Raw genomic sequence first — 12,995 nt, forward strand, 5'->3', positions numbered from 1 at the left:
CTGCTTGTCCCTGTGATTTTGGAAATTTTATGAGCTCTGCTGATTTGGTTCTGTTTCAATTGAGAAGTAATCTTTAATTTGGGGAAATTTTCCTAAATTCCTTCTTTGATTGGTTTCTCACTGCTTTCTCCTCTTGGAACTCCTATTTTTCAAATGCTAAATTTTCTGGGTGGATCCAGAAAATTATATTTCCTCTCCAGTTTTTATTTTTATTTTTTGTTTCATATTTTGGGGATATTTCCTCAGTTTTATATTCTGACTCTTCTACTGTGCTTTTCATACCTATTTTTCTCCCAGGGTTCCTCTCTTTTGGTTCTGTGTACTTTATTTTGGCTGTATCCTGACCTTGTTTTATGCATGCAATGTCTTCCCTTAACACTAGTATTTTAGGACGAAGCCTGGGCTAATGTGTACATTCAGCCCTCCATCTTTAACTGAAAATCTACGTGAGGAGAACTTTCATTTGTTTATATGAACTTTCATAGTTTTCTTTGGCCAGGATTTCCCATTGACCAACAGATTATGACAACAATGAACTATTTTTTTCATGTATTTAAGTATGTAGTTTAAAATTTTTACAATGTTGTGTTGGTTTCTGCCATACAACAGTGCAAGTCAGCCATAATTATACGTACTTCCACTCCCTCCCTAACCTCCATCCTCTCCCCCCATAGCATCCCCCCAGGTCATCACAGAGCACTGACTGGGCTTCTTGTGCCACTTAGTAACCTCTCACCAGCTACCCATCTTACATCTGATAGTGTATGTATGTTGATGCTACTTTCTCCATTTGGCCCACTCTCTCCCTCCTCCGTTGTGTCTACAAGTCGATTTTCTACATCTGTGTCTCCATTCCTCCCCTGAAAATAAGCTTGTCAATACCATTTTTTAAGATTCCATATATATGCATTAATATATTTATTTTTCTCTTTCTGAGAAAAATAAATATATTTCTCTTACTTCACTCTGTATAACAGGTTCTAGGTTCATTCACCTCACTAGACCTGACTCAGATTTGTTCTTTTTTATGTCTAATATCACATTGTATATATGTACCACATCTTTATCCATTTATCTGTTGATAAGCATGTAGGTTGCTTCCATGTTCTGGCTATTTTAAATGGTGCTGCTATGCACATTGGGGTACAAGAGTCTTTTTTGATTATTGTTTTCTCAGGGTATTTGCTGTGTTGTGGGCTTGCTGGGTCAGTACCAAATTTATAGTTTAAACTAAGGAGGACCAACTTAGATGCAAAGGAACAAGAGCTTTTTTCTCTGACTTCTCAGCTTAGGATAATGGGTCAATTAGACATGTTATCCACCTCTTATTGAGAGGCACTAAGAGTGGTATAAAGAGTTTGTGTCAGAGCCTAGTTTCTCCTCATTTAAGATAGTGGCTCTCAAATCTATAAACCATGATGCCCTGGACCCCACCCCAGACCAATTCAGAGTACCTAGGTGTGGGTTCAGGATGTCTGAATTCTGAAAAAAACTTCCCTGTGTGATTCTGATGTGCACTTAAAGTTGAGAATTATTCCTCCAGGAGCTTAAAATCTAGGTGAGAGTTAGAATATCAATTTAGAGCAACATCAATTGCTCTAAAACATGGAAGGCAACAATGAGCTCTGTGATGGGTGATACAGAGATCATGGGCCCAGGAACCAGATAGTTTTTAATTAATTGAGATCATCAGGAAAGGCTTCATCAGGGAGGTGAGTTTTGAGCTAGTAGTTTTCATAGGTGGAGAGAGGGGGTTCTCTATGCCAGGGAATGAATGCTGACTATTTTGACTGGGATGTGGAATGTTGGCTGCTGCTGCTGCTAAGTCGCTTCAGTTGTGTCCGACTCTGTGCGACCCCATAGACAGCAGCCCACCAGGCTCCCCCGTCCCTGGGATTCTCCAGGCAAGAACATTGGAGTGGGTTGCCGTTTCCTTCTCCAGTGCATGAAACTGAAAAGTGAAAGTGAAGTCGCTCAGTCGTGTCTGACTCTTAGTGACCCCATGGACTGCAGCACACCAGGCTCCTCCGTCCATGGGATTTTCCAGGCAAGAGTACTGGAGTCGGGTGCCATTGCCTTCTCTGGTGGAGTGTTTGGAAAGCAGTAAAAATAAAGGTTGGATGTTAGGTTGCAGCTAAATTGTGGGCCATGTCTAGTGTTTTGGCTGAAGAATTTTTACTTTATCCTGCAGGTGAAGAGGAGGGCTTTGGGGAGGCCTGGGGGATTTCCAGTGAATGAATGTGGTGTGATGACAGTGATGTCTTCGGAGGCTGAGCCAATGAAAGTAAAGGGCATGTAGTCTGAATAAAATGAGGCAGGAGCTGGGGTGAAAGGAAGACCAGTTGGAAAGCTATTTTCATGGCCAGATGATAATTCTTTAAGCTGAAAAAAGAACATTGCAATTAAAAAATAACAATAATAAACATTTGTACAGTGTTTCATAATAAGTAAGTTCTCTCTCACATCTCATTAAACCTCACAGTAACCTTGTGATATTTAGCTCCATATTTTATGAATGAAAGAAACTGATGTTCAGAGGTTAAGCTGTTGTAAAGTAACTTTACAGAAAACAGAGGGCCTGATTGGATAATGAAAGATCAGTAGTAGGGAGTTGCAAGGGGGTTGCCAGGGTGTCAGCTTGGGTGGTATCATGTTGGCTGAGGTTGGTATTGGGTTGGCCAAAAAGTTTGTAAATTTCTCACTGCCAAACTCAGTGGCAAGTTCCCAGTTGTGCTTTCTGATAACCACTTATTCTCTTCACATGACTCCTGTTGCCTCTCTGATTTTTAAAAAAATATTTTATTTAATTGTGTCAGGTCTTAGTTGTGGCATACAGGATCTTTAGTTGCTGCATGTGGAATCTAGTTCCTTGGCCAGGGATCGAACCCAGGCCCCCAGTATTGTGAGCCCAGAGTCTTAGCCACTGGACCACCTGGGAAGTCCCTGCCTCTATGATTTTATACACAGTAACTTCCAATGGCACCCCACTCCAGTACTCTTGCCTGGAAAGTCCCATGGATGGAGGAGCCTGGTGGGCTGCAGTCCATGCAGTCGCGAAGAGTCTGACACGACTGAGCGACTTCACTTTCACTTTTCACTTTCATGCATTGGAGAAGGAAATGGCAACCCACTCCAGTGTTTTTGCCTGGAGAATCCCAGGGACGGGGGAGCCTGGTGGGCTGCCGTCTATGGGGTCATACAGAGTTGGACACGACTGAAGTGACTTAGCAGCAGCAGCAGCAGCAGGGAAGAAGAGGAGGTTGAGCTTTCATGCCCTGGGCACTTTCAGTCCGGGTGCGTAGAGTAACATTCCTCAGCTCCAGCTGTCCGAGTAAAATCTGTTTTTGTAATTTGGAATGACTGGCCTTGGATAATTAACATGTTGCATTTTATTTCAACTGTTTATTTTCTTACTTTAGAACACTGGGATCTTCAATGGCAGGAGAAAGAGTGATCAGAAGACCGAGATGAATTTTAACACTATTCTGGAAGAGATTCTTATTAAGAGGTCACAGCAGAAAAAGAAGACATCTCCCTTAAACTACAAAGAGAGACTTTTTGTGCTCACAAAGTCCATGTTGACCTACTACGAGGGTCGCCCAGAGGTAGGAGACAATCAGAATTTACTTTGCTGCTTTCTATGTTGATCCTACCTTTGGACACTGACATTCCTCACACCCTTCAAATCTTATGCAATAAGCTTTAGGTTAATGAAGTTAAGCTAATGATTTGTTAGCTAATGAAGTTAAGCTAATGATTTGAAAGATAAAGTTTAGAATATGGATGGACATTGTCACACGTCTGTTAATTATGGGTTTAGTATACATGGGTATACATTTTATGTTGCCCTACTGAATTAATCTGTTAGAGGAAATAAATTCCTACATCAGTTTTAGATCCTTGTGGAATTCATTAGGTATGTTTTGTAAATGACTGTTTCCCATAAACTCATATTATGTATCAAAGTCTTCTTTATTAGCACATACAAACTGTGTCTATGTCCATCACTCTATATGAATATTTCTCCACTACTCGGTGGAAGTCCCTTAAAACTGGTTAGTGATTTGGTGAAGTTGACTGACAGCAAAACTGTTCAACTGTTTTGGTGCTAAGCAGCTCGTCCAAAGTTCCTTTGATGGGAGCAGGGGACAGCGGCTCGCTGGGAACCTGGTCGGTGAGCAGCTGGCATGGGGTTCCTGTTGTCATCCAGCTCCTGGCTCTTAAGTTGGTTTGTCCTCTGGTTCTACCACTCGATGAGGTGTGTGAGTGCAGAGTAGCCTCTGACCCACCTTTTTCTTCCTGCTGTACTGGGGACTCATCACCTAGTACTGCAGGTCCAGCCGTGTTCTCCCTTTTAGACATTTTCTTGGGTCCCAGGGGATGGCTGGAGAGACTGGTTCGCCCTTGTTTACCACATGCCATGGTCTAGTTGTTGACTAGTAGGTGATCTTGATGTTTTATTTTATTTTATTCTACTTTTTTTCTGGAGTACCATCCTCAGAAATGGATTTGCTTCTTTTTGTTTTTGTTTTACTTCCACTAATTTCTCCCACTGATTTCTCTGTGTTTTGGTTCCCCCAGTACAGACAGAATGACATTGCTTTTCACTGGTGGTCCTCAATTCTGTTAATTTCTGTTGTGGCTTGTCATTGTGACCTGTGGAATTCTACAGGTTCATATAATTCAGTCTTTTATCCACCTTCCTAAATCCCCATAATGCTGAAACCCAAACTTCAAAAACTCAGTTGTAAAACCTGACCTTAGATGAAGCTATTTTTAGTTTTTATCTTAGTGGATATGGGTATATGTGGTAATAATCATGTGTTTAATTGCGTGGGGCTGTCCTAGTTCTTGCTGGGAGTGTTATGTGTGGTATATGAGGTATAATACATTTATTAAATCTGAAAAATTCAGGATTCCAAAAGAGTTTCAGGTAAGACTAGAAATATGAATTATTTTAAAATCTAAAATAAATTTTAAGGGAAAGATTAATACATTTTTGCTGTATGATAATGATCTGTTATAATTTGAATAGTATAATAAGAAAAGAATAGAAATATTACAGTAAACATGGGAAAGTGTGGTCCTTTACTAACCAAGAAAGCCTTGGAAACCTACTTTACCTGTTTAGAGATATGGACTGTTACAGTTGAAATTCTTTGTAATTGTTAAGTAACTTTGAAGATGATAAATGATAATACAAAGATGATACAAAGTTAAAAAGGCCCTCATTGCTTTAGCTTAGGGAGAATAAAGAGAACAGTGGAAACCCTCTTGTTTGACAACCTGACCCGCTGTCTTTCCTGGAAGCAGCTTCATCCACCATGAGAACCAGAAAGGACAGAATGAGGAAGTTGTCACAACATGTAAAAAAAGCCCAGCCTCTGACACTTATCATCGATTTACTGTATAGCACAGGGAATTACCTTGCCTGGAAAATCCCATGGACGGAGGAGCCTGATGGGCTAGTCCACGGGGTCACAAAGAATCGGACACGACTGAGCACACACACCCACACACAGGGGATTATACTCGATATTTTATGATTTATAATGGAATATAATCTGCAAGAAACCTGAACCACCATGCTGTATACATGAAACTTACATGATATTGTAAATCAACTATACTTCAATGGGAAAAAAAAAAGAATTCATCTCCTTTCTGGCTACTGATGACTGGCCCAGGGAGCCTAGTCGCATTAGCTAGTTCTGCCTGAGCCCTTACTCATCCCAGGAGCTGGGCATTTTTATCCCTTTTGGATTCTTTTCTCAGGAACTGATGTTCGTTGGGACACTTATGACCTTCAGTTGAAAATATGATTGCAGATTTGTTTTCCTCCCACAATTAAAAACAAATGTTTACCTATATTAAAAAGTTTGGAATTTTAAGATAAGAATCTGAATTCTTGAGAAAGTAAAAGTTCGGATAATACTGGGCTTAATTCCTTCATGACAGCTCTGAACCTGGCTTCTAGGTAAGCCCAGTAGCACTTCATTGTAGTGTTTCTTCCCTGTTTGGGTTAATGTGCCTGGTTTTCTGTTTTCCGTGGATCAGTGTTCTTGTTACCATCTCCCTTACCCTAGAAGCTGTGATCTAAGAAGGGCTGTGATGTGGGTAACCCATGGAAATCAACAGGTATTTTAAAAATATTATTTTGTTAAAAATATAAAACTCTTTTAAGTGGATAGCCCCAGATATATTTATTTTAGTTGTTCATATTCTGTTTTAGAAGAGAAACAGTGGGTAGGCTACTGATTGATCTAGTAGCTATGTGGTTTCTTTATAGCTATTAAGTGACACTTATCCTTTATTAAAAGTCTTAGTTAATCACAGTGTGAGTCAGACATCAGTCTTCTCCAGGTTTTCTCTATCCCAGCTCCTTTGATATGAAGGCAGCAGGACTTTACTGAAAATTTCCTTGTACCCTAAGTACAGTTTATTGTACTTTTCCAAGTGTGCCAAGGAATTCTGGGAAATTCATTGGGAAATTCAGTCAAGCTGTTTCTTCCAAGTCTGATGTTGGAAAACTTGTGTTTTAGTTTCTGCTGTGGTTCATTTTTTGGTTTGTCCTTCTTATTCGTTCTCAACTAGCTCATATTTCTGCATCTTCTAGTGAACTGATAAATGATCTTACTGACAATTTATATTGTTTGCTCTTCTTGTAATAACACAGAACAGAGGACACTGTGATCTTGCTTTCTGATTAGGGAACTAATCACGTAGATCAGACCACCTAATATTCTGCTGGAGCCTCCACTTGGTTTTGACATGGAATCTAGGGAAGAATAGGACTGGAGTTTAATCAGAAAAATGACCTATTAAATAATAGAAAACAAAGAATGGTGAGATTTCTATATGATATGTTTGAATACAGAAATTTCAAGTTGTATATAAATCTGCAACTACTGTTACTTGAGAAATCAGGAAGTTTTATAATTCGACTTTGAAATTATCAATCTGGTTGGTTTGTTGTCTGTAATACTCCTCTGGTTTGAAAACTGGCCAGTAGTTTATGAAGTTGAGGAACAGGGAGACTAGTTGTGCTGGGGATCCCTAAGGCCATCTCTAGGTTCAAGGATTCAGCAGAATGCATGGGACTCAGTATAGAGTTGAGCTCGCTGCTATGAATTATTTCAGTGAAAGGGAGACAAAGCAAAATGAGCAAGGCAAAAGGTGCATGGGGCAGGTCTGGAGAAACCAAGCACAAGCTTGCAGGAGTTCTCTCTCAGTAGAGTCACAAAGCGGGTGTATAATTCCTTCAGCTCCTGTTGTGGCAGTTGTGAAATGTTTTCTCACTGGGAATCTCAGTGGAGACTCAGTGCTGAAGGTTTTCACTGGGCTGGTCACATAGACACCCTCTGTCAAAGCATGTACCAAAACTCCAGACTCCAGAAAGAAAGCAGGTGTTCAGTGTAAACCAGATTGTCTGTACAATTTAGACCCAGTGAGCTATTCTTATCAGCACTGGGAATGTTAGAGCTCTCCCCCTCCCAAAGTCCAAGTTCCCAGATGCCAGCCAAGGACCAGCCTTGTAAGCAGACCTTTTTCAGCCTCACAGGCCTGTTAGGTTAGCTCTTTCCCACACATCTGTAGTAGTTATGGCACAAATTATTGAGTACCACATATGGCCAGGTACTGTTCTACTGTGCCAAGTACATGCATTATTTTCTTTATTCCTCAAAAGAATAGCGTATTACATCTTATTAGGACTCCTATTTCAAAAATGAGCAATATGAGACTTGTATGTATAAAAACTTACACAAGGTCAATCAAATACCGATGAATTACAGGGCTATTTATTGAAAGCCTAGCTTTGAAACAACCTTGATACTCCAGGGAAAATTAAGGAAAAAAATCTATTAAATCTCTCTATAGTACAGATAAATTTTTATTTAAAAAAAATTTTTTATTTTAAAAAAAAATTTGAGGAAATTTTTCTTACTTTCAGTTATGATTTTTTAAAAATGTTTCTTTGTGGTAGAAGAAAATTAACATCAGACAAAACTAAGGTTTCTGTCTGATTCTGTCACTATCTACCTAGACTTTATAAAACAATGTTTTTCAATTGTTTTTGTAGCTTAGAAATTACTTTCATATATATTGTCTCTTTACACCCTTAACTCCTTTACCATGACTGCTCAACCCAACACACATCCAGTCTGTAACCAAGTCTCATGAATTCTCTTTTCTTTCATCAGAATCTTATTCCAGCTCCCACTTTCATTCTTTTGGTGGATCACTGCCCTAGTTGATTCTACTTTTGAATCTTCATCTTTCAACTATACAGACTTCAGAAGGATACTTAAAACCTATAGCTTTGCATCTACTCTAGGATCAAGTTAAAACTCCTTAGATTGGAATACAAGGTACTTGATACCATTTTTCCTTGTCTTCCCTCTGTCTTTCCTCCATCTCCAGCTGTGTCTTCTACTTGTACTCTTTCACATTGTACCTTTCTTAGTATTGTTCAATCAGCTTGGAGTGATATATTCTTCCACATGCCTGCCAGGATCTGTCTATCTATCTACATTTTATCCATCAAAAATATGGTGAGAGGCCTAGTCAACACTTGCTCATCTTTTCTGACTGAGTTCAGTCCTTATCTTCTCTGAAGCCTTTTCTGTAATCCTCACACCAGTGGTGGACTCACCAGCCGCCATCAGCCCTCTGTGCCCTGTCCCATATTTTTATTGAGACATCTTGGTTGCTTGACTTTGTTTATGTGTCTGTTCCCCCATTGGACTTCAAGCTCTTAGAGGGCAGGGTTCAAAGCTTTCCTATTTTCGTATTTTCAGGAGTTGAGTGGAGAGTTGAGTCCTCAGTACCCAGTAGGATGGCTGGTTGGTTCAAAGGAGACTTGGGGAGACCTCAACCCTTCAAAGAAGGCAGGGCTTCCTATGTAGGTTTATCCTATGCAGACATCAGTTCAGTTCAGTTCAGTTGCTCAGTTGTGTCTGACTCTTTGTGACCCCATGAATCGCAGCACGCCAGGCCTCCCTGTCCATCACCAACTCCTGGAGTTCACTCAGACTCATGTCATTGGAGTCAGTGATGCCTTCCAGCCATCTCATCCTCTGTCGTCCCCCTCTCCTCTTGCCCCCAATCCCTCCCAGCATCAGAGTCTTTTCCAATGAGTCAACTCTTCACATGAGGTGGCCAAAGTACTGGAGTTTCAGCTTTAGCATCACTCCTTCCAAAGAAAGTCCAGGGCTGATCTCCTTCAGAATGGACTGGTTGGATCTCCTTGCAGTCCAAGAGGACTCTCAAGAGTCTTCTCCAACACCACAGTTCAAAAGCGTCAATTCTTCGGCACTCAGCCTTCTTCACAGTCCAACTCTCACATCCATACATGACCACAGGAAAAACCATAGCCTTGACTAGACGGACCTTTGTTGGCAAAGTAATGTCTCTGCTTTTCAATATGCTATCTAGGTTGGTCATAACTTTCCTTCCAAGGAGTAAGTGTCTTTTAATTTCATGGCTGCAGTCACCATCTGCAGTGATTTTGGAGCCCAAAAAATATCATGGACAACCAAAAAGGTTATCATGATGCTAGTAAGAATAAGAGTCAGGATTAGAGCCTTGGTATTCTAACTGTAAGTTCAGTGCTCTTTCTGTAATACCTCCCTTATCATTTTATTACTTTGTACTTAAATCAAACATTCTATGCGATGAGATGATTGAAAATTTAACCTTTTAGCAAGTTTAACTGTCTGGATGGTGGAGGAAGTTACAAGATGATGGCATGAGTCTCTTGAATATCCTTGGCCATCTCCCATATTTCTATAAGGTCTTCTGGGTCATATTGTTGTTTGCTTGACTGTCCCTGGGAACCTGGAGACTCTAGTGATGCAGGCATAAGAGCTTGTAAGCTTCTGAGATTATTGGTTATTTCTCCCTTAGTTGTATGCCTTGACTAGGTGGACTCCTAGGGGAAAGTATAAGTTTATAGGATCCTTCTTATTGCTACCTGAAGATTTATATCTTCTAGCACTTTCTAGGATTCTGGGGGGTGAGTATGGGGTGGAAGATATAGTTTCTTTTACTTCAGGACAATTGGGAGCATTGGCATCAGGCTTTAGAGGTTTCCAGACAGTTCTCCAGCTTATAAAAAGTGAGACAGCTCTAAATACTCCATAAACAGTACAGTGACTAGTGTACTAGGGGATTTTTCTGGCTCTGAAAAGTCTCAACTCTGTGATTCCATGAAAACTCATTTTCTCACTGGCAGTTGAGTTTCCATGTTTCTGAAATAAGGTTGTATCAGCTTCCTGTCTTGTGTCTTAATTTCCTCTCTGTCTCTTCTTCACTCACTCTTGATTCGTATTTGTGTTCTTATTCTCCTCTCCTGGATCTGACCTTCTTCATCACTTAAAACAGCCAAGATGTAGGTCTGAAGTCCTAGGGGTCTGATTTACCCTCTTTATTTACCAATTTATCTATTTCCATCGAACAGTATTCACTGTTGTTTTTTTTTTTCCCTCTAGGAAGCAGAAACGTATTTAAGACTGAAGAGGGGGATAACACCATTTGTTCTATCCACTCTCCTAAAGTATTTTTATAACCTTTTATTTTGCTATAGTTTCAGACTGATAGAAAAGTTGCAGGACTAGTACAAGGAACTCTCAAATAACCTTTACTTAGATTCACAAATTGCCTCTGGTTGCCCCATTCGCTCTGTCATTCTGTTGGCCTGTTACTTGGTCTCTTTCTCTTTCTATGCATGTTTTCTGAACCACTGGAGAACAAGTTGTAGACAGTCCCCTTCTTTACTTCTTTTTTTTTTTTTTTTTTTTGGCCGCATCAGGAATAGAACCTGTGCCCTCTGCAGTGGAAGTGTAGAGTCTTAACTGGATCACAGCAAAGGCCCATGTAGATAATCCCTTTTTGCCACTAAATGGGTTGTTGTATATTGCCTAAAAATGAGGATATTCTCTTTTAGAACAACAGTACAATGGTCAAAGTCAAGACATGTAACACTGATACAATACTATTATTTGGTCCAGAGTCCATGGTCAAATAGGAGAAGGCAATGGCAACCCACTCCAGTTCTCTTGCCTGGAGAATCCCAGGGACAAAGGAGCCTGGTGGGCTGCCGTCTATGGGGTTGCACAGAGTCGGACTCGACTGACTTGACTTAGCAGCAGCAGCAGCAGCCATGGTCAAATTTCATTCATCATTCCACTGATGTTTTCATAGTTGTTTCAAAACCTCCCCTCCCAAATCCAGCATCTAATCCCTGATCATGCATTGTGTTTAGTAGGTCAAGACATACAATTTGTAAATGTTCATGGTGCAAGGAAGAGAACGGTATACAGGAAATAGTGTTCTTTGTTGTAAAATGCCAACTATATCATGAATACTCGGTGACTGTATATGAGAGTCCACATGCATGAAATCAGATTTAAAAATCATTATAAGTTATTCCCCTGCTCACATTCTCATGGTCATCATTAGGAGCTGAAGATCACCTTCCGATGAAATAAATTATTTTAGCCTGGTACCCTGGGATGATTAGAAATCACTTGTTCCTGTTTCCCTTTCTCTCGCCCCCTCCTCAATTTTAACTTTTTATTTTTCTGTGTTAAACAATTACTAGTCATATAAAGCATTTTATGGAGAACAGTACAGTATGAGTAATTTCTAGTAAATGAAGTGGGAGTTTAATCAAAGGTTTGGTCCTCATGCTACCTAAAAGTAGAAATAATAGAAGAATTCTAGGTCTCAAAAACACTTCTGGATCTGGCTATAATAATTGTGATTTATTCATTAATTATTTGTATCATGATGAGAAAGACAAAGCCTGTAAGAAAAAATTAGCATTTCTGTTCAGAAATGGTATTACCTAATTTATTCATAGCTTTCAGCAATTTTTAGTGTTATCAAAAAATAAAATTTACATCAAAGTTTTGTATAGTTATTTTAGCACTAAATATATTCAGAAAACTGTGCTGTAGGCACTGAAGGCAATTATGAGAAGACCAATTCCCAGAATGTCTGGGAAATGGCAGTATAGTGGAAACAGTGTTTCTCTGTACCCCCCTTTCCCACCTGCCTGTCTTAAAAGAAACTTGTTTTAACCAGAAGTGTATGTCACTTGTTGCAGCTTTTTTTTTTTTTTTAAGGAACTGTATTTGACATTATGGTTTTTGTAAGATGAGTTTTGTTCTCTGCATCATAAGCTGCTGGTCTGGGGATCCTTAGAAATCTTGGAAGCTAGTTCTATAATTAGTAGTTTCTATTAAGTGTTTGTTGATGAGGATAGATATGATATCACTTATCCTGAAGGACAATTAGAAAAGAGGCCAAATTATATGAGTAGAGGAACCACGGACTTCCCAGTAGCTCAGATGGTAAAGAATCTGCCTGTAGTGCAGGAGACCCGGGTTTGATCCCTGAGTCGGGAAGATCCTCTGGAGAAGGAAATGGCAGCCCATTTCAGTATTCTTGCCTGGAGAATTCCATGGGCAGAGGAACCTGGCAGGCTACAGTCCATGAGTTGCAAAAAGTCAGAAATGACTGACCATACACACACACACACAATAAGATAGGGATGGGGAAACCAAAAAATGGATGATCCTGGTTTTGTTAAGCTTACAATCTGATTAAATTATAGTTCTACTTTCTGGGTTCATAATGGTAGACTTTCCTATCCTGCATCCAGTCTGTTTCAAAGGGGACTTCTTGCCATCTGGAGTTCTTGTCCTTGTATGCCACAGTTATTTGCACTCGCCCATACTTTTCTGGATTACCTGAACTCTGAACTTCCCTCGCCCTTGGGTTTTCCTCTGTTCTTAGACTTTACATAGCCTAGATTTCACAAACATAGAGGGGTTTTGCATACACACTTGCAATATTCTGTTCTCCATAGCATCTCCATAAAGTATATGTGTAGATAACCATTTCTCCACTATTTACTTCACAAGTGAAGACACTGAAGGAGGAACAACTAAGTCACGTACATTCTCTGAAGTGAGATCCCATTTGACTAG

The 12,995-nt window shown here is 39.9% G+C and overlaps 1 protein-coding gene across 8 annotated transcripts in view; it reads left to right on the forward strand.

The window, feature by feature from the left end:
* The window catches only part of TEC (tec protein tyrosine kinase), a 167,182-nt gene that overhangs the window by 51,385 nt on the left and 102,802 nt on the right, over positions 1-12,995 (forward strand). For all 8 annotated transcript variants that reach the window (XM_025290081.3, XM_025290082.3, XM_025290080.3 and 5 more), the window contains one exon: positions 3,420-3,605. In XM_025290081.3, coding sequence (XP_025145866.1) covers positions 3,468-3,605 — 138 coding nt within the window. In that variant the 5' untranslated portion in view covers positions 3,420-3,467. The remainder of the gene's footprint in view (positions 1-3,419; positions 3,606-12,995) is intronic.

This window comes from Bubalus bubalis, chromosome 7, assembly GCF_019923935.1.
Source record: "Bubalus bubalis isolate 160015118507 breed Murrah chromosome 7, NDDB_SH_1, whole genome shotgun sequence".
NCBI classification, from domain to species: Eukaryota; Metazoa; Chordata; class Mammalia; order Artiodactyla; family Bovidae; genus Bubalus; species Bubalus bubalis.